General features: G+C 58.2%; 1 protein-coding gene across 3 annotated transcripts in view; it reads left to right on the top strand.

The window, feature by feature from the left end:
• Positions 1-22,400, top strand: part of CNTN4 (contactin 4) — a 314,773-nt gene extending 292,373 nt beyond the window's left edge. For 2 of the 3 annotated variants that reach the window (XM_045199695.3, XM_045199696.3), the window contains 11 exons: positions 2,059-2,234; positions 4,784-4,904; positions 8,317-8,475; positions 10,435-10,584; positions 11,987-12,057; positions 12,647-12,881; positions 14,854-14,966; positions 15,489-15,675; positions 16,101-16,213; positions 18,849-19,017; positions 20,284-22,400. In XM_045199695.3, coding sequence (XP_045055630.1) covers positions 2,059-2,234; positions 4,784-4,904; positions 8,317-8,475; positions 10,435-10,584; positions 11,987-12,057; positions 12,647-12,881; positions 14,854-14,966; positions 15,489-15,675; positions 16,101-16,213; positions 18,849-19,017; positions 20,284-20,384 — 1,595 coding nt within the window. In that variant the 3' untranslated portion in view covers positions 20,385-22,400. The remainder of the gene's footprint in view (positions 1-2,058; positions 2,235-4,783; positions 4,905-8,316; positions 8,476-10,434; positions 10,585-11,986; positions 12,058-12,646; positions 12,882-14,853; positions 14,967-15,488; positions 15,676-16,100; positions 16,214-18,848; positions 19,018-20,283) is intronic. The other variant, XM_024566039.4, reaches the window with a different exon arrangement.
• The last annotated feature ends 1,586 nt before the right edge of the window (positions 22,401-23,986 follow it).

Below are 23,986 nucleotides of genomic sequence, written 5' to 3'. Positions count from 1 at the left end.
CGGACAGCTATGAACGGGAGAATTAGGCCACATCTCGCCAAATAAAAACCACAGGCGCAGACAATTTTAGCCAGGAACTCTTCCCTTACAGACGAAGAAAAAATTGAATTAGAAAATGAGAAACGACATGTTCAGCCAACATGGAGCTATTGCTGGGCTTTTGCTTAGAATTATTCTAAGGTGATTTGCTCTCAACCCCTTCCCTTATTTAAAAAAGAAACAATCTCTATTCCTGTTTATTCCTGCACAGGTCAGATACTCTGTGGAACAAATTTTGATCATGCGACTTGCAAAAGCCCCAGGTTTGGAATAAAGGACTGCCCCCGCGACCTCCGGGTTGGCAGTCCTGTGTCTCGCCCCTTCCCCCCGGCCCTGCCCGGTCCGAAGCTGGAAGCCCCAACCCAGCCACCGCCCCTCCCAGTTTTCAGAAAACCGCACACGCCCTTCTCACCACTGCGTCCTCCCGCAGTTACAGCCAGAGTTCCCTTTTCTGGGGCCGGAAGTGTGTTCTGTCTGGAATCGAGTAAAAGGGTAAAAAAGCCTGGTTTACATCCTCTCACTGTGGTGCGGTTTGCTGGAAAAAAGATCCATCAAGTAGTCGTGAGACGTCATCTCAGACCCCCAGCGGAGACGTGAATCCAAGGCCCGCACTCAATAAGACGCACGCGCCCACAGCCTGCGAGCCCGTCCTGTGCATACAGAAGGGGGTTGATCAGTGTTCTGGTGTCGTTTCCTTTGCTTTCGATTTGTCTTGTTGTGAGGTGATGGGTTGGTTTTGTTTCATTTGGTGGAACACAAGAGAAATTTCTGGAATGTAGTCTAATTCAGAATTTCATTCTTTTTTTTTTTTAAGTCCTCACCAGAGGATATTCTTTCTTATTTTAGAGAGAGAGAAAGAGAAACATCAATCAGTTGCCTCTCACACTGCACCTCAGCTGGGGACCAAACCCGCAACCTTTTGGTGTACGGGATGATGCTCCAACCTGAGCCCCCGGGCCAGGCGAGAATTTGATTCTTTAGGCACCGATGTGACCTCTCTGTTGAACTCAAACCGCTGCCGCCCTCGCACTCCCTGGCACCATGTGTGAACTCGCGATGCCCCTGCCTGGGAGGGCAGCTTGGGGCTTTACGAACTGTCTCAGGTCCGCAGGCCCATCCCATTCCCAGCGGAAACCAGAACGGAACGGGGACACTTGGGAACAAATCTGTAGACCTTATCTGAAAGAAGGAGTGCGAATAAATCATTTTGTCAGTAATACTCATTACAACAGCATCAATAATTATATTTATAATAAAATTTCCTAAAATGTCTACTAGTCTCAAAATGAGGGTTTGAACCTCTTTATAAATTTAGTAGCACATTAAGCAGATTATTAAAAACGTAGATGCCATATAAGCATGCCTAACATTAGATTAGGTAGAGAAGAGAAAAATTGTACCCGTGGGGCGTATTTACAGTAGTGCAAGACCAAAAAGTAAAAAACTCTGAACCAAGAAAGGGCAGTTACGCCAAAATGAAAACAGGTTTAAGCCAGATAGCAAGGAAGTAAATGGGATTTTGTTTTGGTTCGTTTGTTCATTTGTTTGTTTGTTTCTTTGGGGTGGGGGTTCAGCCCCTTCTTTTAACCTCCTGAATTTTCTAAATTCCCCGTACTACATTTATCCCTTTGATCAAAGGGGGGAAAAGCTCAATGAACTTCAAATTCAGAAAGGTTTTCCTGTTTGCCCTTCTTTCTCCTGAAAGGGGCGGAGGGAACCTTGCTGGAAGGGCAAGGTCAGGGTGGGCGGGTTCCCCCCACCCGGAGGTCTGGGCGGACCCAGCCCCCACACTCCTGGCTGGTCCCCACTGCTCTGGGAGGTTTCCTCACGTGCTGCCTGTTCTCGTCTTCTCGCAGAAAAGTGACCTCCTGGGCCGGATCTGAACTTCCCAGAGGGCCGGTGGCGGGTCCCCGCCTGAGGGAAATTAAAGCTAGGCTCCCCCGAGCCCACTGTCTTGGACTCCGCCCGTTTATGGCCCAAGCCCGCAGACCTGTTGCTTGTCTTGTCTCCACTCTGCAGAGCCAACCAGGGTGACGGTGCCCCCCGCCAGCATGGACGTCACCGTGGGGGAGAGCATCGTCCTCACGTGCCAAGTGACCCACGACCCGTCACTGGACATCGTGTTCACCTGGTGGTTCAACGGGCGCCTGGTCGACTTCGACAGGGACGGGGACCACTTCGAGCGGGTCGGAGGGGTAAGTACCGACTCCGGTGGGAGAGACAGGCGCAGTCCGTCTCTGCTCCTGTCGTTCAAGCACCCGATTGCCCCAAAGTCCTGGGTCCTCCTCCTGGATGAACCTATAATTGCTCCTAGCTGAGCAGTTATAAGACTCGGTCAGTAAACAGTAGCATCTGGATGGGAAACCAAGTGTTACAAATAAAAGTGCTTTCAGTTTAAAAAGAACAATCACAGCTTCTCTTGAATCAGGTGTGATGTCTTGACGTGGCTGCGTGCGCGCTGACTCCAGGCGTCCCGGTTGTCAGAGGGCACTCACGCACTTGCACGCAGCCCACTGAGCTGCGACAGCCACGCTCAGCAGGCAGTGGCCCCGCCTTCCAGGGCGGTCATCTCAGGCCCAGAGAAGGGAAAGGACTTACGGGGGAGGCACACAGTCAGTCCCACCCGATGTCAGCTCTCTCCTCGCTCTGCACCTGCCTCCCTCCAGTCCCGTTGGCAGCTCCTGGCCCGTGTCCTCCATTGTCCAGGGACGAGGAGCGATGCGTTGTGCTGGAGCCGAGGGAGGAAGCCCGGGGCACCGGCACTAGAAGAGGTCTTTCTGGATGGCGGGATGGCCTCGTAGGGAAGAATAGGCACTGAGCCCAGCGTCACTAATCATCAGAGAGATGCGCCTCACTGAAAACCACAATGAGGTGTCGCCTGGCCCCTGTCAGATCGGCTGCCGTCAATCAGTCCACAAACAACAGTGCTGGTGAGGATGTGGAGAAAGGGGAGCCTCGTGCTCTGCTGGTGGGAGTGCAGATGGGTACAGCCACCCTGGAAAGCAGTGTGGTGGGTCCTCAAAAAATTACAAGTGGATCCGCCTTTTGACCCAGCAATTCCAGTGCTGGCAATGTACCCAAAGAAACCCGAGACACCAATTCGAAAGAATATCTGCACCCCCATGTTCACTGCAGCGTTATTACAATCGCCAAGATGTGGAAGCAGCCCAGTGCCCATCAGTAGGTGAGTGGATAGAAAGGCACATGGAATACTACTCAGCCAGGCAAGAAGGCAATCTCACCACGTGCAATAGCAGGGATGGACCTGGAGAGTACGATGCTAATTAAAACGTCAGACAGAGAAGGACAAACGCCGTTATGATTTCACTTATATATGTGGAACCTAAAGAAGAAACTAAATAAACAAACAACAAAACAGAAACAGACCCACAGACCTGCGAACAGGCTGGTGGCTGCCAGAGGGGAGGGGCTGGGGGCGGGGTGAGAGGTGGAGGGACGGAGGAGGACGCAGGGTAGTGACAGAACAGGTCCAGGGGTGTGAGGCACGGCACAGGGGACACAGTCAGTAAAGTGGTGGCGACTGTTGTAGGTTCGGTGCCAGGCGGGCACCGGGGACACACTGCGTAAAGCACACGGCTGTCCAACCACTGCTCTCCGCACCCGAAACCCACACAAAATACCATCAGGTGTCAGCTGAGACTGGAAGGAAAAGAACAGGGACTGGGACCCCAGTGGGGTCGCAGCCTGGCTCTGCCCCCGACAGGGCAGTGACTTCAGGCAGGTCACCAGCCTCTCCCTGCACTCGCTCCCTCACCGGTCGGGTCAGGTGACCAGGCCCTGCCTCCCTCGACAGGGTGTGCAGGGCGCTCGCACTGGCAGAGCCCCAGCGAATGCTGCACCCGCCTGACAGGTGCGAGGGGCCGCTTGGCACTGCCCAGTGTCACTGGCAGAGGGGGAAGGGCAACAGAAGGGTCTGCAGTTTGAGGACGGACAGCCTCATCACCTTGTCACCCACCCGTGGGGGGCTAGAAAGAAGCCATCTTCCCACCTCTGCCCCCTGAGGGGGCTCCTGCTTGTGCAGCTGTTCTCCAAGCTTCCTGCTGAGGGGCTGTGGCAGCCACGGCGCTGGCCTGTGCAGGCATGTCCTCGGGGTTCTTGAAAGCGCCGTGTGGGGCTCTGAGTCTAGGGCACGCAGACAGCCATCGCAGGGAGTCATTAGTCCTCATCTGCTGATCAAAGTTGCGTCTGGCACTTGGAGAACAAATTAGCACTGTCACACTGCGGACCTCGTGAGGTTTCTGTGGGGGTCTGGTCGCCATGACCCTTTACGCAGACCTGGGAGCCCCTGAATGCAGGCTCTGGGCTGCAGAGGCCCCCCAGAGGCGGGCCTTTCTGAATGCAGGGCTGCAAGGCACGGAAACAAACCCCGAGCAGCTGACGGGCTGAGGGCGTGTCCAAAGAAGCCCATGGGACTAAGTCAGGAGCCACCTTATGTAAGTGACATGCCTCCAGCGTGGGCGACAAATGAGCCCAGAGACCCAGAGAAGCCAGACCCGAGGTCCGGTCCCAGGTGTGTCCCAGGTGTGTCCCAGGTGTGTCCTGGACCCGGCGGCGTTCTCAGCGCCCAGGCAGGCTCCCTGGCTGTAGCAGGCCGTGGCTCGCATCCCTAACATTCCTGTCGTCGGCCAGTGTAAAGCGCGTGCCCTGGCCACGGTGCCCTCCCTGTGGTCACGACCTGTATGTGGCGCTCACTAAAAGCTCACGGGAGCCACCGCTTTATCAGCAGGACTCGGCGGGCGACCTGATGATCCGCAACATCCAGCTGCAGCACGCCGGGAAGTACGTCTGCGTGGTGCAGACCAGCGTGGACCAGCTGTCTGCGGCAGCCGGCCTGATCGTCAGAGGTAGGGGCTCGGGTTTTGTCCTTCGCACGGTTCCGGGATGTCTGCTCCCACACAGCGCTCTGGACAGCCCAGCGGTTTAGAATTATTGGGGGGCAGGGGGGAGGAGCGGGGGGAGGGCACCAGGTAGAAGCTAAGCCTTGTCAACAGAGGCTGAGGGTCTGCAGGAGTTCCTGTGCATCGATTTCTCGTGGGAGGTTGTAGGAGAAGGCAGAGCAAACCCGGTTCCTTTGTATTGAGCATCCCTCCTGGGAGTGGCCGGTAGACAGCAGCCAGGAGGAGGTGACCCAGGATAATGTCACATGAGTACAAGCAAGTGGCTTCAGAGGGGTCGCCATGCTTGGGTAGGTTTTGCCGAAACCACGCCAAAGGAGCGCCTAGGCCAGGGCCCGAGGAAGGGCTGAAAGGACACCCCCCCCCCGTTTCCCCCTATTGTTTTCCTGAACTTAGTTGTTCTGTCCAGTTCCTAATACAGGGCTTTAGAGAGAAAGGCTTCCTGGCTGCCTGGGATGTAGCTAAGCTGGGAGTTCACCTGCAAACTGACGTTTGGGGGGATTTCTTGGCCTGACGTCAGCCTACGGGTGCAAGCCCGCTGTCTGCATCCCACGGGCTAAGTTGCAAGACCCATAAACCAGTCTGTAATAGAAGAGTCCATGGACTTGGGAGGAATCTCTTTAAATTAAATGGAAAGTCTTTGAGAGCCAGCGAGTGCCCTGGGCTTTCTAACCTGGGAAAAGTGGAGCCATTCAGACTTGGAGAGAGCGCCTCCAGGGCGCCTCCCTCCCCGGGGCCCAGCCGGGGGTGCATGGGCATCTTGGGCCAATGGGACCCTGGGTGCAGGACAGTGAAACCCGGGGGCTCTCCAAGGCACAGGAGGCGGGAATTGCAGTGCACAGAGAACCAGGTCATTGGAAGCCAGAAAAACTGCTGCTCTCTCCTCTGGGCTTAACATCCGGGGGGTGTGGGGTTAGCAACTTCAAGTAGCTGTCAAGAGAAGTTCCAGAAAAACCGCCTTTCCATCCAGTCTGCTCTGGTTCTTCTTTAAATTGCCCAAAGAAACCTTTCAGTAACGGTACAGATAAGGGAGAGATAAGGGGAACACCTTCCCGCTGGGGTGCTGCTCCCCACGGGACACCTTGTGGAAACGTGTTTGTTTCCATTTTAAGGTCACCGAGGCTGGTCTGCTCCCCGCTGGAGGACAAAGGAATTCTGTTGCTGAAAATTTATCTTCTGTCTAATTAGGATAATGTTCAGCTCAGCAGTTTAAATGCCAATACATTACGCTAATAAATATTTAAATCAGTAATACTTGAAGTTCCTAAATGATATTGTATACTTCATTTCACAGAAAATAACATTAACTATCAGGAGGAATTTGCAAATGCAGCCTGAAAAAATCGAGTCTAATCAGTTCCTAAGGCCGATAAATGGTTGCAGTGTCCTGGTGTCTCTGTCTGGTCCCCTCCAGCTCTGCCCGGGGCCTCGCTGCCTGTCCCAGGGGCTGCCCATCTAGGGGACGGGGGCCAGGCAGGCAGGCGCTCCCTGCCCTGGAGGAGTCACGGGTGGGACTCAGCCCGGAGCCTGGAGCCTCAGCCCGGCCTCCTTAGTCCTCTGATATTGACCGGTTCCGTCTCCCACCAGCCGGGGTGGCTGGGAAGGGCCCCTTCCCAGAGGGACGCAGAGACCCGGCCAGAGCCAGCACTCGCCCTGCTGGAGCCTGGGACCACCACCTCAGCGAGCCCCTGACCACGGGAACCTTTGGCTCGGAGGGTGCACGTCTGCTCAATGAGTCACTTTGAAAGAGGCCCCCAGGGCCCCCCAGTGAAGCTGGGGAACATTCTGCAAGGCCACGTCTGTGCGTCCCGGGGTGGGGCAGAGGGGGTGGGGCTTCACAAAGAGCAAAGCGAGCCCAGACAGTCCCATCGTCGCTGCACCCCCCCATTTCCTTCCTAGCCAGCCACCAGCCGTGGGCCCGCGGACCCCTATCGATCTCGTCCGTGGAGGAGCCAGACACACGTCCCTGCCTCCCGGCTCTGATTTGAAAGGCCGTCCAAGAAGCAGTAATCGGGGGGCTGGAAGCTGTTGATTCCAGGATTAGAAAAAGATTTTTATCGTTTTCTGGGCTTTGTCTGGTGAATAAAGGTCCCAAAGACCTACGGAGGTGGCATCAGACTGACACGCTGAAATGTCACCGTGGAAATCAGTCACTGCTGGCACACAGGGTTCCAGACCCGTCGTCCAGGGAGGGGTAGGGAGAAGGTACATTCAGTCTCACCTGTGGGTCCGTGAAGGGCTCGTAAAGGAGAGAGGGGTTCGGGGCAGGGCGCGCGGAGCGCAGGTGTGAAGTCAGGGGCGGGGCCTTCCTTCGGGAAGTTGCCATTACCTGCCCCCCCGCCCCCCGCCAGCCCGTGGCAGGCCCAGCAGGGCCCCCCGAGCAACTGACTGCTGCGCCGGGGTCAGCAAACCCCTCCCAGAGATCTCCCATGCCTGGCCAGCGGGCAGGACGGCAGTCATTCTGTGTCCCTCACTGTCACCTTCTCTCTGAGGTGGTCAACCGTGCCTTCTGAGAAAGACACGGGACAGCCCGGGGAGAGGTCTCCATGCCGGGACCAAGGACAGGCCTGGGTCCCTGCTCTGTGATCGGTACTTCAAGCATTCCTGCACCCCCTTCCCACCCCTCTGTTCCTTGGATTTCCAAGCCTGTGGTCAGTGGTTCAAGTCCATGGGTGCAAACAACGTCCATCCAGGAGAGAAGTAGGAAAGTTCAGGCATGACCTGCAGAGCCTGCAGAGAGGGGTCTGGAGACTCCAGCCCGATTCTGAACTTGCTCAGGAGCGGCCGTGGTCTGTGACTCAGGCCAGGCGCCGGCCGTGTTCACAGCTATGCCTTCGCACACAAGCGTGTGCCTGCCTTTGTTGTGGGGGTGGGGGGCAGGGCCACCACAACCCCAAAGTTCTAAAGCCATTTCTGCTCCAAGCCACACGCTCCAGGGTGGAACGGGGCGTTTCCAGAAGGCTTCATCTTTGTTGATCTCCGCTGTGTCCCTTAACGGTGCCCGGGGCCCCGCAGGGCCCTGTACACGTACGGTGGGTGAGTTAGAGAATTTGGGCCCTGCGTGCCATGGCCTTCTGTCCAGCATTGGAACAAATACTCTACTGCTGTCTGTGCTTCACCTACTCGTCTTTCCCATCGCACCTGAGCCCCCGGAAGCAGGGCCACATCTCGGTCACCGCTGGCTTCAGAGCCTGGAGGGATGCTGGGCACCTTGGATATGTTCAGTAGGGAAGTGTCACAGGATGAGCCTGGGACCAGGTGAGGAAGGGCCTGGTGGCACCAGGCCCTGTTCCGTGAAGGGACCACTTGCTCAGATATCGGCACCCACCGCCCCATTCCTGAGGGTCTTGCTCTCCGGCAGGTCCCCCAGGCCCGCCCGAGGCCGTGACCATTGATGAAATCACAGACACCACTGCTCAGCTGTCCTGGAGACCTGGGCCTGACAACCACAGCCCCGTCACCGTGTACGCCATTCAAGCCAGGACTCCGTTCTCCGTGGGCTGGCAAGCCGTCAGCACAGGTACCGCACTGGCCGTCCACATGCGGGTCCGACGGGTCTTCTGAGACCCAGCATGATGGGCCAAGCCGGGGCACCAGGGTCCTCGTCAGGCACAGTGTGGGTGACACCCCAGGGCAGTGGTTCCTAGCCCGCAGCCAACTGTGCTGTCCCAGTTCAATGCCGTTCTTCCTGTCAGCTCGCCTCTGTTCTTCGGGTACCGCGGCCTAGGCAGGAATGGCTGTGGAGTGAGAGGTCTGTTGAGTTGGGTCTGTTTACAGCGCGTCAGTGAGGAAGCTGCAGCGCGCCCAGCCGCGTGTCCCCCACACTCAGCTGTGTGCCGCGTGCTCCGTGTGGGGAGGCAGAGGCGCAGGCTGGTGCGCGGCCTCTCCCGGAACCTGGGAACCAAGCACTGGCCAGGGCCACCGGACGGGCTGCCCGTGTTTTTAGGTGGATCAGTTTGGACACGAAGAGGCGTGAGATCGGGTTTCATTAAACGTGCGTGGGTTGGCCATTCCACCGCTTTCCCTGGCAGTGCCTCCAGGTTGGCCTGCTTCCTTATTCTGCTTGGGTTTCACTGGGGGGAAAGGGACATACCGGAGGGTGTGGCCCATAAGGCGCAGGCTCCTCCTGTCCCTGGGCGCTGGCCGTGCAGCCTCCGCATGGTGACACAGAGTTAAGTGGAGGGAGGTGTCCAGCTTTATGGAACCGAGAGGAACCCTAGGGATTGGTGCAAGCCCCTCTGTCTTCACTGTCACTCACCCAGCTTCGGGGATGGGTCCCTGTGTTGCTGCAGAGTCCTGGCTGCCTTCCACGCCACAGGAGAGGTTCCAGAAGGGGAGGCGGGACACCGGCGATTGGGGGGTGGGAAAACCTGGTCCTGAATGGGTCTTCGTGTCCTGGTCAGCGGGCATGAGGGGTTGTTCACGCAGAAAGGAGACATGGCTGTGAAGCTTTGTCACCCACAGGAAGTGCTGAGCGTGTGTAATGGGGGGGGGCATGCCAGCCATAGTTTACGAAAAGACGACTTGATGTGTCGAGCCCGTGTCAGGCACCCTGTGCCTTGCTGGGCGCTTGTCGTGGGTTTTGTCAATAGGCAGGAGGGGATGCTGCTATTGGCCTTCTTTTATGGTGAGGAAGCCGAGGCACAGGACGGTGGAGCCACCCGCCCAAGGTCCCTTGGCTGCTAAGCGCAGATTCAGAATTAGAACCCGGGGGGCCTGCCTGACTCCAGAGCCCACGCCCCACCTGGGGGGTGGGGCTGTGTCCAGGCGGCCCTGCAAGGCCCTTCCTGCTGGCCAGCATGCTGGCCCCAGCTCTGGCCCGGGCGTCTCCCTCTGAACACCCTGGGTCCCACGGGAAGTCTGCACGGTATTCAGTTTAAAACTCCAGCAGAGGCTCAGTGAGCCCGGAAGCCACGTGCAGAGCTTGGGGGCTGTGGCCTCAGGCCTGGGGCCACGTCCTTCGGGAAGCAGCCTGTCTGCAAGCTGTGCCAGCGGCCCTGGCAGTTCTGCCTGCGCAGCTCACGGGCCGCCCCTTTCATGCTCACAGAGCCCTTTTTCAGCTGAGCCAGCGCAGCTGGTTGACAGCAGGGTTGGCGAGGGGCGGCGTTCAGCCTCCACCATCACCACTGAGGTGGGCTGGGGCCTGCAGGAGATGGACGCGCAAGCCCAGAGTGGCCTCGGATGGGCCCCTTGCCGGTTGACCGGCCCGCCTTCCTCCCCTGTGAACACGAGGCCATCCCGGTGTCTTCCTCGTAGGACGCTCTGAGAACTAGACAACCTGCACATCACCTGGCTTCGAGCCATGGAGACGGCGCCTTTGGTGACGTCCCCTGCGGGCGTCTGAGTTCTGGGCTCAGCCACTGGAACAGTGGTCGTGGGGCGACTAGCAGCCCACCCACAGCGCCCTGGGCACAGTCTGGGTGGGCAGGCGGGCGGATGTTCCCGCCTCCCAACCTGGTTCATCCCTGATGTCTTTCAGTCCCCGAAGTCATTGACGGGAGGACGTTCACGGCAACCGTGGCGGGTTTAAACCCTTGGGTGGAGTACGAGTTCCGCACGGTGGCAGCCAACGCGATCGGGATGGGGGAGCCCAGCCGGCCCTCCGAGAAGCGGAGGACCGAGGAGGCCCGTGAGTAGCTCCCCCTGCAGACGGTCTCTTAGGGCCATGACCCCTCCTACGGTCATCCTCGGGGCCTCTGTGAGCACGCCCCGCCCTCCCTGAGGGTCAGAAGGGTCAGTGAGGAGGCTGCAGCTGCCGGCTTACCGGTCAGTGCGCCCCAGTCCTGGTTGGGTCCCCTCCGCTCAGGGCCTCATGTGCAGGGACACGGGCGGCACTTGGGTCTCTCCAGTGCCAGCTCTGTCTTCATTGGTTCACTTGTCAGCTGGACACCCCACCGGGGTGCACTTTTTCACGCACACCCCACATGTCCCACAGAGCCCACCCCAGGACTTCCCGGGGGCCAAGGGCGGGGGTCTTTGGAGAAGGACAGGCAGAAGTCTTAGGGTGTAAACCATGCACCAAAGCTGAGATCGGGGCGCCCCGCTACTCCCAGGTCAGCAGCCTCGTCAGAACCCATGTCTGCTGCTTCAGTGAGCACAGGCAGGAGGTGGCATGAAGCCTCCCAGGGTCACTTGTCCCTGAACTTCTCTCGCACACAAAGGGGTCCGGGTGTGGGTTCCGGGGTTCCCAGCTGACAGGAGGCCCTTTGCTTGTTGAAGGGACAGCAGAGACCCTAAACAGGTGGGAACTCTGACCCCCCTCTTGGACAAAACCCACTAGGTGTATCACAGCTGTGACCGAGGGGCCGTGGCCAGTCCCAGCTTCTTACCGGCCAGACCTCCCTAAACCTGCCTGGTGGTGAGGCTCACGCCCCTGCTTCTCCCCCTCAAACCACAACATCATCCATTCCCCTCAACAATCCTGAAGAGGGAGCTCGTGCCACTTCCCCACTTTTACAGAGAAAACTGGGACCAGAGGTCAAGCCCCCCAAGCCAGGGGTCAGCCTCTGACCACCACTGCCCTCAGCCCCCAGTGCCCACCTCGCCACCCTCTTGAGACGCCACTAGGCCAGCCCTCCACGGAGCAGCCTGATGCTGCCGGCGCCACACCTGCGCCCCTCCGTCCGGCCCGAGGGGTTCCTCGTGGACCTCACGCTGTGATTGCCTGTGTGCGCTGTCCCCTGTGCACCGCCCCATGGCTAATAAACGTCTCTCCAAGCGTTAGAGCCGCAGTCCCTTCCTTGTGCCGCTGACCCTCTGCCTCTGGGACGGAGCCAAGCGGGTGGTCAGCCAGCCGATAACACCTGTACCTTGTTGGAGGGGAAACCAGTGACCAGAAGCAATTTCTTTGGGTCACGTCGCTTCCTCTCAGGGGTGCTTTGGGCCTCATGACCACATGGTTTCTGATCTCAAACACACAGGTGTGTGTGCACCTGGCTGTGTGTCTGAAGTGAGTCACCTCAGCCGGGCCGCCTCCATGGTCCTCGTTTGCCTTTGCCCCTGACGTGACCTCCATTTTGTCCCCTGAACAGTCCCCGAGGTCACCCCAGCTAACGTCAGTGGCGGCGGAGGCAGCAAGTCGGAGCTGGTCATCACCTGGGAGGTGAGGGGATCCCCGCCCAAGGGGAGCCCACGCCCGTCTGGGCTGTTGCATGTTTTCCTCCGTGGAAACGCGTCTGGGAAGGACCCCCCTGTGTTGTAACAGCCGAAACCCATTTGCATGCAAACCCCCCTTCACAGAGCTCCCACCTGTCAATCGTTGGGTGAAGTTCTAAAACAGTCGTGAGGAGGGGGAAGTTTTCCAGAGGGTTCTCCATGTTCTTGGAGGATTCTGGATGACAGCCTCAGCCCAGGCCCCAGCTGCGAGAGTCGCTCCGCCTCCAGTGCCCCCTCCGACTGGGAGCGGAGAGGTCTCCACCAGCCCCCAGCTGACGACCTTCACAGTAGTTTCCGCCGTATCAGGACAGGGCCTGGGCCACGCTGCCCACCGCAGACGCTCGTTGAGGTTCTGTAACCCTGCCCCACGCCTCCTGAGCGTCTGAGGGAGACCAAGGGCGCCCCGGGTTTAAGAGTCTGGAACAGCCCAGAATGAGCCAAGCGGGAGTGTCAGGTCGGCCGCATAAAACCATCCTAGCATTTGAGTGCAATGCTGGGGTTCTGGAAGCCTCTCTGACTGCCCCCTCTGTTCGCAGACGGTGCCCGAGGAGCTGCAGAATGGGCGAGGCTTCGGTTACGTGGTGGCCTTCCGGCCCTACGGCTCCGGGACCTGGATGCTGACGGTGCTGGCCTCAGCCGACGCCTGCAGATACGTCTTCCGGAACGAGAGCGTGCGCCCCTTCTCCCCCTTCGAGGTCCGCGTGGGCACGTACAACAACAAGGGCGAGGGCCCCTTCAGCCCCATCACGGTGGTGTACTCGGCGGAGGAAGGTGCGGCTCCCACTGCCGGGGCGGGGGTTTCGGGACACGCAGGCCGCTGGGCGCCGCGCCCTTCAGCGAGAGGCACCTCCTGATCTGAAAAAAGGGCGACGTAGAAACCGTGGCTGGTTGTGCAACACCAGGCTCCACGCAGGACAGCAGGTCTCCTGTGGGTGAACACCAAGGGCCGCCCGCTGTGAGCGCCATCGCTAAGGGCCGAAGCGGTGGGTTCCGTAGGCAGTCTTCCTGCCGGTGGACACGTCGGCTCCCCTTCAGAAGAACCGTAGCCTCTGCTACCCCGTTAGCGGTCTGTCAGGATATAATTTGCATTGCGCTCGCCATTTTATCTTTATAAAGCACGTGGCATGGACCCCTTATTCTGTGTTATTAAGGATGAGTTGTGACACAGTGTGGTCGCCTTCATCCCTGTCCCCAGAGTCCCCACGCACGGTCCCTGCTGTCCCAGTGCCCTTCACACGGTCTTCGTCGCCACAGGAGTGTGCCCCCCCGTTACAAAGGGCATGTCCACAATGACCCCGCAGGAGGATGTCTGGCAGCTGAGTCTGGTTTACAGCGGGTGGAGGTGCGGCGGGCTCCCCGGCCCAGCTGCCCTGCGTGCCCCGCGCTCCAGCCGTCTCCCAGGACTGCGGTTATCCACACAAGCTCAAGCCCATGTGCAGGCTTCCCTCCTCTGACCGTCCCCGGTCTTGCCCACCTTGGGACTTCACACGCGCCCTCCAGGTCTCAGCGTGAGGGACCAAGGCCTCCTCTCGGTCCCCAGGTGGCAGCCTGCCACCTCCCCAGCGTCCTCTACAGCAATGCTCGTCGCCACGTGTTACAGATTTGAATTTCAGTTTTACATCTTCACTGAGGTGTGTCTCTGGAGGGCCCACTGTTTATCCCTCACGTCGTGTCACCAGTGTCTCACCATGTGTGACACAGACCCTTCACAAGTGCTGGATCAGTGAGCCCCTAATGCAGTCATTTACTGTTACAGAGAGACCAAGCCTCAGAGGGTTCCCTGTCCAGCGTCCTCCCAGAGGGCGCCCCCTGGTGGATTGTAAACGTGCCAGGTGGACTTTAAAACATTTAATATCTCCGCGTGCACGGGAACTGCACGAGGAAAACACACAGCTGTGAAATCCAAATCCTGATTTCATGAATGTTATTGCTCACGACATGGTTAGGTTTTTCCTTAAGAAAGGACATTGACCCTGGCTGCTGTGGCTCAGTGGATTGAGTGGGGGCCTGCGAACCAAAGGGTCGCTGGTTCGATTCCCAGTCAGGGCACACGCCTGGGTTGCGGGCCAGGTCCCCAACAAGGGGCACATGAGAGGCAACCACACATTGCTGTTTCTCTGCCTCTCCTTCTCCCTTCCTTCCACTCTCTAAAATAAATAAATAAAGCCCTTTAAAAAATTCTATTAAAAAAAGGACACTGAAAGGAATATGTTAACATACAGAAATGGTACAAATTTTGTAAAACCTGGTACAAACAACCGAGAGTCAGGAAGCGGTCGAGACGCCTATGTGCCGCCAAGGCAGTTGTGGCCCAAGACAAGCAGGGGACACGTCCAGGCACACAGTCCGCTGTGCGGGTCTCAACTGTCCCCGGCCCCCTGGAGTCGCAGTTACGCCAGTCGACTGTCCTGTGCCTGGTCCCTGTCCCAGTCATAACCCAGGGGCACAGGCCTGTGACAGATGATAATTAAGGACACGTGTTAAGTGAAACTTGAGCAGTCCCGGTGACTGGCCTCCGCTCCCCCCACGCACCCCCGGGGCCTTGGACAAGGGTCTGCATTGCTGCCCCTGCCCCCGGCCGTCCCAGCAGTCGTCCATGGCTCCTCCTTCCGTGGAATCGGGGTGTGGGTTACCCACACAAGGGGCGGCTCTGTAACCGTGGTTCTCTGCCCCTGTCTGGGTGTCTAGAAGCCTGTCCAGAAGCAGCTGACTGAGTAACACCCTTTTCCATCCTCCCCTGCAGAACCCACCAAACCACCGGCCAACCTCTTTGCCAGAAGTCTGTCTGCGACCGACATCGAGGTGTTCTGGGCCTCCCCCACGGAGAAGAATAGAGGACGGATACAAGGCTATGAGGTCAGCAAGGGACCTGGGCTCGGCCCTGGAAAAGAGTCCCAGGCTGCAGCGAGCCGAATCACGCTCGTGTGCAGAGGCCTTGGCTCTAGGGGCCGGGTGTTGGTGGAGCAGTCACGGGAGCAGTCACGGGAGCAGAGGGCAGCCCGCTGTGGGACTCGCTTTCAGGGCTGCGCTCGGAGATGCGTTCCAGAAAGTACGTGGGTCTGAGCATTTACAGGAGTAAGATGCTCGGCAGGTGACGGTGGACTTCGGAGGTCCCCAGAGTCTCGTGGGCTGAACAGAGGTGGAGAAAAGGGGAGAAGGGCCAGTGCGGTGGCCCCAGTCCACCTCGTCACTGCGCATGCACGCGCGCCAGGGGCCCTGCCCACCGTGGGAGTCCGCTCGGAGCTCGCACGGCGCTGGGCTCTGGAGCTCCGCCTGCGCATCCGTCGCCAGGGTCTCTATGAGAAAGCATCTTGCCCGATGACAGTGGAGATATCCTGGGGGACGTGATTTCCAGGGTCTTCCGTTTTATTTCCACAGGTTAAATACTGGAGACACGAAGACAAGGAGGAAAATGCTAGGAAAATACGGACATTCGGAAACCAGACATCGACAAAAATCACCAACTTACAAGGCAGCGCGCTGTACCACGTAGCCGTCAAGGCCTACAACACGGCCGGGGCCGGCCCGTCCAGCGCTGCCGTCAACGTGACCACCAGGAAGCCCCGTAAGCACAGCCTTGCTCAGCCACACGGAGGGCGTTCGGCCAGTGCACCCCAAGTCCTTCCCCAGCCCCACCTCCCGATGGCCATTTGCATGCTCATTGTATCATTACGCGGATTCAAATTTCCTTAGCTCTTTAACAGAGCCTCTCCGAATACCGTGCAGAGTTCACTGCTCGAGGACGGAAGGATCAGTGTCTTCCTCCACACCGAGAAGGGCCCGTCTTTTAGCTTTAAACGCTAGGCGGCCGACTGAGTCATTCTCCATCTACCGCACGCCGGCCTGTGTGGGGCGTCGGGGTGTAGAAGGCTCACATTAGTGCAATAGCCTGTTAAATTGCCTCCGCACTCCACCTCCAGTGAGGAGACAGGCCTCGGGACCCACTGAAACCTAACAACCTGTGACTTCGCACGTCTTAATTTTTTACAGCACCCAGTCAGCCCCCCGGGAACATCATATGGAATTCATCGGACTCCAAAATCATCCTGAATTGGGACCGAGTGAAGGCGCTGGAAAACGAGTCAGAGGTGAAAGGCTACAAGGTGGGTCATTTTTGTGTGGCCAGGGCCGTTAGCAGGGACAGTCCCCTCCCAGGAAGCACAGGGACTGGCATCCCACCGTCCCCGATGACCAGGGACTTCCAAGCCCTTCAGGAACCTCTGCTCCGTGGTGTTTGGTCTGAGTTTGGTTGACGCTCCAGGACCACTGGCCAGGATTTGGGGAACCACCTAAACGGGGCACAGGACGAGCTGGTCAGGAATGGCTAGCGGCCCTGAGGTCGGGTCTGCGGAATATCGGGAGGAACCGTTAATGTATCTGCTCTCAGCTAGGTTTCCTTTTTATCTTGGTGGCATGTTTTTCTGCATCCACAGTTGTAGCTTCTCAGTGCTGCCAATGGTGAGTCGTTGCCATTCACGCCCCTAAGTTAGGGAGACAGACGTGTAGAAAAAGAAGCAGGGATGTGTTTTCAGAAAACTCCTTTGCCCAATCCCATAATGTTAGCCTGACTTTAAAGAGCTAGAAAAGAAAATGCATGGGGCCCGGACATCACAATTAAAAAGAGTTCTCAGGTATCTAATTGCTGCCCGAGATGCCACCCTAAAATGCGGGGCACACGCGAAAACTTACCTTTTTTTGTGACCCAGCAATGGGGGCAGGGCCAGAGTGGACAGTATTCCACGGCAGGGTGACCTCAGGCTCTGGGCCAGGCGGTCAGCACACCTCGCCCCCACCCTGCCTCTCCCCATGTCCTTCCAGGGCCCCCGCACGGGCTGCTGGGTCAGGCTCTGAGGGCGGGAACCAGGCTCTTCCCCAGGGTGCAGTGGCCTGTGTGGGCACAAGGGGGGCTGTCGGGGCCATGTTGGTGGCCACAGCACACGGGGAAGGCTTTCACCTGGGGGCCGACCCCAAAGATGGGGCTGAGGATGTCCATCTGGAGGATGAAAGACCCACAGAGGCGCGACGGCCACTGGGGTACCTGAAGGGCTGTCAGCAGATCAGAATCAGCCCTCCAGCTTCCGAGGAGTGAGACTGTGGCCGATGGCGGGGGAGCTACATGGGGGTGAGTGTCAGTTTGCTGTGCTGTGCAGGAGCAGAGCTCTTCCAAAACTGGTCAGAGTTCAGAGGGAGATGGGGCTCTCTGTTCTGGAGAGAGTCAGATGGCCACTGAGTGAGATGTTAGGAAGGGACAGAGTGGGGACAATTAAGTCGTACGGCCCTGTGACTTCTTGCTGGTCCTGGAATGTTAGGGGAATGACTAAAACGAGGCTTCTGAGAAACCGTAGTCCCGGGGCCGTGTTGACGAGGCCTTCAGTGGCCCACAGTTTTATGTTCATCCTTCTGGGGTGGCCGAGTGGACTGAGCACCAGCCCGCCAACCGGAAGGTCGCCGGTTCAATCCCCACTCAGGGCACATGCCTGGGTTGTGGGCCAGGTCCCCAATCGGGGGTGTGTGAGAGGCAACCAATCAATGTTTCTCCTGTACATGTTTGTTTTTCTCCCTTCCTCCCCACTCTCTAAAAATAAATAAATAAAATCTTTAAAAACAGAAGGAAATTGAAGGTACCTTTAATGAGCTGCCCCATATTCTTCATTATAAAAGAAAAATTATAAAAACCAAATCTTGAAATTTGAAATTTCAAAATGTTGATTTTTGAAATGTTTTGAAAGAGAAGAACTTAAAGTCACAATGTTCAGGTGTGGTGGGAACGGTCTCCCACTACAGAGTAAGTGGTAGCGAGCGGCCAGCAGAGGCCTGACTGCAGGGCCCCACGGGCAGATGGAGCCACAGGGGCTGGCGCCATTTTCGGGGTGGGGGCGGTGGTTGCAGGTTCCACTCTGTCCCTGTGCTGACTCAGCAGGGGGGCCACCCACCCAGACTCACACCTGGGGCGGGGGAGGGGGGCTGCCAGGAAGGGAGCCAGGACCCCAGAGAGGGCGGTTGCAAGCTACAGACACTCCTGAATGACAGGGCCTGCCGCCTGACGTCCCTCCCTCTACAGAGCTCCTAAAGGGGCCCCAGGGGAGGAAGGGGGGCAGCCCTGGCCTTTCTGAGACCCGCCCCAGAGGCGTCCTGGTGCTGGCGGTGCTGGTGCTCGTCCCCTGCTCTGCACCGCCACCTCTCCTGGGCACGTTTCCATCTGCTGTCCACACTGCGCCGTCCTGGGACCGCTTTCCACATGGCCCTTGAGCCAGGCCCTCATTGCAGCCCTTCCGTGTACCCTGAAAACGCCCCAAGAGGTGGCTGCTACTGTCTCCCGTCATAGATGAGGGAAACGAGGCCCAGAGCCATAACATTAGGTTGACCACGGTCACATAGCAGCCAGGTCTGTTCTGATGCCAGAGCCCCTCAGGAGTCAGTGAGCTCCGGACACCCTCAAAGAGGGGCTGGCTTTTCCGAGGGTGCTCCCTGGGCCTCCCGGAGGTGGCGAGGCCTCACAGCACGTGGCAGCCTCGGGGCCCAGCCCCTCCCTGTGGCCTCCCCAAACCTGAGGAAAGGGGAAGGTGGCCACAGCCAGGCCCTCTACACCTGCACCTTCCTGGTGTGTGTGGGTGGCCCGACAGCCCCCGCATCCGCACACAGCGCCTGGGCCCAGCGGGGAACACGGCAGAGTGCTCCGCCGGGGCTCGGTGAGGACAGCAGGTGACGCTTGTCCCCCCCCCCCCCCCGTGTGGGTAGGTCCTGTACAGGTGGAGCAGACACAGCGGCACGTCCGTCATAGAGACGAACGGGACGTCGGTGGAGCTTGCTCTGCCACTGGATGAGGACTACATCGTGGAGATCAAGCCCTTCAGCGACGGGGGCGACGGCAGCACCAGTGCGCAGATCCGAATCCCAAAGATGACAAGTAAGAACGTGTCCCCTCCTCCCTGCCCGCCTCTCCCAGGAGCTGTGCAGTGAGTCCAGGCTGCCGCGGACTCGGCCAGACACAGAGAGAGACGCGCAGCAAAAGCAGACCATGCCGTCCCCCGCCGTTGCTGCGGACATCTGCCTGTCACAGGCGGTTTCCTGCAAGAGGCAGCTTGACCAGTGGTGACTGGTGTGATCTGTGACCCATCAGAGAGCCAGGCCACAGCAGCCCCGGATCAGCGACGCGGGCAGGGCCGTGTGGTCGCTCTGCAGGCTCCCCAGAGCGCAGCCCAGAAGGCTGAGAGTGTGACTTTGTCAGGAGGGACAAGCGGGGGGCTTGACAGGCGCCCTAGTGACGCAATGTGACTCGGCATCTCTGGCTGCAAACACTGAAGCTTGACGTTCTTAATTAGGAGGGGTCCATGTAACATGTGAACATAAATGCACATGTGTGTACAGCCAAGATCGTTTTTGTTCATGTGGAGCAGCCTATGCGAATACAGGGGGCCAAAAGTGGGTTTCAGTTGTGAGCACGCCACACACAGTCGATTCTTGTGTTGTTTGTTACTTGCCACTGTTGCGGTATTTCCGTAAGAACACCTATCAGCCTGTTTATGCCCCGCCCTGTGTGCATTTTCGAGCAAATGCATTCATTCCCATTTTTCAAATGCTGTGTTTGCAAATGTCTCAGCCAAAAGCATAGTTTCTGTTACTGATGAGTGATTCCATTTATCTAAAAAAAAATGGAATAGACAAATTCTGAGACAGATTCCTGGCTGGCAGGGGCCGGCCAGTGGTAGACGTTGTGGCCCCATGGACACTGGGTTCCATTTGGGGTGACTGGAAAGTTCTGGAAGCAGACAGCAGTGCTGGCTTCTAGAAACATACATGTGGTTTTTCCGTGGCCTTTGCATGTGAGAAGAGGTTCACAAAGGCTGGAGGTGGAAGTTCAAGGCTGTCAGTGGGGAGATGGCCCTCCCCCCGGAGTCCTGGGTTCCGTCCCCTCTGCGAAAAGTCCCTCAGGCTATTATTGTCCAGGTGCAGGAAGGGCCTAGTCAGAGCAAAGCCACAGCGAAGCACCCACGAAGCCCTAGCTAGACGGCCGCAGGGCTGGTGTTCATGCCATCACGCAGCGGTCCTTCCCAGCAGGACCCACCAGTCCCCTCCAGTTCCCTCCAGCTGCCCTGTTCCGAAGCCCCTTGACCTCGCTTCCCGCGGCCGCCAGGGCGTGGCGCTGTTGAGTGACCGCCTTCTCTCTCCGCAGACGCCTACGCCCGCGGCGCGGGGCCCTCCACCTCCAACGCCTGCGCGCTGTCTGCCCTCAGCACCATCATGCTGTCGCTCACGGCCAGGTCCAGCTTATGACAGACGGACGCTGCGGCAGCGCCGGCCGCGACACAGCCACACTGAGCTCGCGGCTTTGGAAACGGCCAGTGCTAAGTGATGTTGTTGTTGAGTACATCTTATTACTGGGAAAATGTTCTTTGCTTCTTTAGGAACGGCATCTACAGAACTTCCTCAAAGCGAACGGAGCTTTGTCCACGGTTTCTCTGGAAACGCAGCAGTGCACTGAAGACATCTGTGATACGATGTTACCAAAGCGGTTTACATATGTCCTTATATGCATATTTTTATTATATACTTAGTGTTTTATAGAATTTTTTAAAGTTAACATAAAATGTAGATATTGATTTTTTTCCTCTGCTGTAAAATGCAATGGGCACCAGTCACACGATTATGGTTTGAGAAAGTTTCCTTTAGAGACAGAGTTCGAAACTCATCTTGATGACGACACTGCAGACCCCTCGTCCCGTTTTCCACGGAGGGAGGGCGGGCGGCCGGGGCCTGTTCGCAGTCCAGGCTGCTTGCGGGCTGTAAGTGACGCTTCGGAGGGCCCCGCGTCGGCCGGTCCTCCGACGCGGACACTGCGTTCCCCAGCCCGGGTGTGGACCGTGTCGTGCAGCACAACTTGAGGTGGTTTCAGGAATGGCGACGAGTCCCAAACCCAAACCAGCGCCCGAGAGGTAGCCGGGCAGCGCTCTCTGCCGGAAGGTAGCACGGGGTACAGCGAGCCTCCCCCTCCGCCCCGCCGAGGCAGCCTCGTCTTCACAGTAGCGCTGGCTTAGGCATCACCCCGAAGTCCCACGCCTGTGGTGACTTAGCCGGGAAGTCACTCTAGTCACCTGAGTCTTTCAGGGGCTGAAAGGCTACTTTAGTCTCTTTAAATGTATCTGTTTGAATGTTCAGTTTAAGGCAAAGGTGATTCTCTGTTCACGGGCTCAGGATTTCTTTCCAGGATTTCTTACACAGAATATGTGTATCCCTTGAATAACAGAGCCCTTCTTTGGAGTCCAAAGTACAGCTGGAGTGGGGCAGATTGCCCCTCTTTCAGCGAGTGGTTGCTGCCGGGAACTTGTCCCGCGACTCTGAAAGGGGTCTTCGGTACAGCTGTGCGGTGTCTCAGTGCATCTCCGGTTTCGCAGTCAGTAGCCTAGAAGCTCTGTAAACTTTACCCCCTGAGTCTGCAGAATCACGTGTTGGAAAGCGAGAGCATCGGCAGAGCCGCATTCGTACTGACGTGCCGTTTGTTACGGTGGGGGAGGTTTGGCAGGTGGCACCAGCGGACCAAAAAGGCCACGACGTTTTCCACACAAATCTCCACACGTGGACACGCGGCCACCCTTCTGCTTTCTCAGAGCTCAGTTTGCCTGTGACTTGTCACTTTTCCTTCAGACAGCCCACGTTAACTTTTCCACCTTAGAGCTCTGTTTGACCTATGAACTCATAATCGGGACCCCAACCGTACAAAAACCAGGGCGGTGACAGGAAAAATGTCGCCAGTGTTTCAAACTGCGATCTGTCCTCAGTTTGATACAGTTGCTTCTCTGCTAAAACAACACATTTAAAACCTGTCCCTCTCACTCACACACAGACACACACACACACACACACCACACAATAACAAAGTGGTGGAGACAAGGGCACCCCGGGCAGCCCCCACCCCAGTGCCCGTGGCACTCACCAGTGGTCTAGCGAGCATATGTAATCTTTTTCTAAAGGTATTGTTAATAAATATTCTGTCATTTGTAAAGATTCGTGTCTTTTGGGAGCGTTCTTCCCGCCTGCCGGCCAAGGGGCCAGTTAGCTCACCCTCGTGCTAGTGACAGTGTGAGATGGTGAGACCCAAGAGGGGCTCCCACGCCTCTGGCCTGGACCCAAAGCCCGATGGCCCCGAGCTGTCCCCGCCCCGAGACGACCCTGCAGACACCGTGTCAGATCCATGACTGAATGTCCTGAAGATCGACCTTGAATCCTCCCCTTCGGAGCTCGGTGTCTCGGAGGTCTGGTCTAAGGGTACCTGCCGTCTGAAGGTTCCCCCACCCCCGTTGTGAAAAGGATAAAGTCTAAGCGTGAGCACATAAGGCCCTTTTAAATCGATTAGCAAGTGAGCCTCGTCCCCAGCCACGTGGAGCCCTCCCTGGCCCCCGAAACCTGCTTGCTTCCGGCCCCACCTCTGTGCCTTTGGGTCGCACAGCTGCCCCTTCCTGCAATAATCCTCCCAAGCCCCCCAAATCCCAAGGGTCCTCGGCCGTGCAGCCTCCCCACACCCGGCCCTTGGTGCCGTGCCCCCTCTGAACCAGCTGCCAGCCCTTCGGTCCCACGCACGGCGAACAGATTCAGGTGCGACCTCGGGGAAGCTCCGGTAACGTTGCCTCGCCTTCTCCCTCAACGCCTGTATCGCGACTCCCCTGTCCTGAGTGTCGCCTTGTCTCCCCACTAGACTGTAAGCTCCTTGGGGGCAGGGACGTCGGTCTGTCTTCCATGTACACTCCGCAGCGCCTAGCACAGTGCCTTGCAATAAATAATCGTTGGTGAATCGATCGAAAGGGTCTCTGAAGTAGCATTTTGCCTCAGTTGCCCGACTGTGTGAACCAACTGGGGAAGCCTGTCGCCCCCTCTGCGAGGTGGCGGGAGCGTTAGGAGGCCTGGCTCCTAACTGCAGGCCTTGGAAAGTCCTTGGGTCTCTCAGCTCCGAGATCTGAGCACTCGGGCCCTGGGGTAGCAGAGTCCCGGGGGCTGGAGACTGTACATAAAGTGCCCTGGGGGCCCTGCACTCACACGGCTGCCGTGGGCCATGCAGGTTGGGTTCCCCGCAAGCAACCCCGGCCGACTCCAGCGAACAGAAAGGATGGCGCAGGTCCAGCCACGTGCTGAGTCACCAAGCCCAGGCGGGAACACGGACCAGGCCTCTCAGGGTGCAGGCACGGGGACTAGGGAAAGTGTTTCCGGGGTGCTGTGGTGGGGATAAATCAGCTGTTCCCAATTTCAGTGCCACTCTGCCCAATGCCCAAATTCCTAGAAGAGACGGCTCAGCCCATTTTGGGTCACACGGCCGAGCCCCTTAGAGACGCCAAGCCTGCGCTCACAGGGGAGGGGTCGTCCGCCAGAGGGGAATTGAGACACTGTTTCCGGAAGGTGGGAGAGTGGCCACTGGGAAGGTCTAGGCGACCAGCTTCCTAAGCCCGGCCACCCAAGGGGCCCTCCCCGGCCGAGGCCCGGGGTGCGTTCAGGCGGCCCGTGCTGGGACTCGAAAGGGCCCCTTGGCTTGTCCAGCCTGCTCAGGTGCCGCCCGACCCCGCGTGGTGGTGTAACAGCGCAGCAGGACAGTCTGCTCTGCCGGGTGACCCACCGCGTTCTCTGTCTCAGGGCCGGAGACAGCGCCAGCAACAGCACCTCGTGCAGCGGGGCGCACTCCCCTGGGAGCAGAGGGCGCGGGCGATGCCCTTCGTTTCCAGGTGAGCTCAGAACTCGCCCCAGCCCATGAGGAGGGAACTGCCCTGCGCTCCACCTAAGACAGAGCGATCGCGTGCTCCCTGAGGTCAGACGCGCGGTGACTGACATCCGGGAAGCAGCCCTCACTGACCCCCGGGTCTCCCACCGCGCCAGCCTCATCGCAGACATGCTGG

The sequence above is a fragment of the Desmodus rotundus genome, chromosome 8 (assembly GCF_022682495.2).
Source record: "Desmodus rotundus isolate HL8 chromosome 8, HLdesRot8A.1, whole genome shotgun sequence".
Taxonomy (NCBI): Eukaryota; Metazoa; Chordata; class Mammalia; order Chiroptera; family Phyllostomidae; genus Desmodus; species Desmodus rotundus.
Note: the sequence above shows the minus strand (reverse complement) of the source record. Positions and strands in the feature narration are given on the sequence as shown.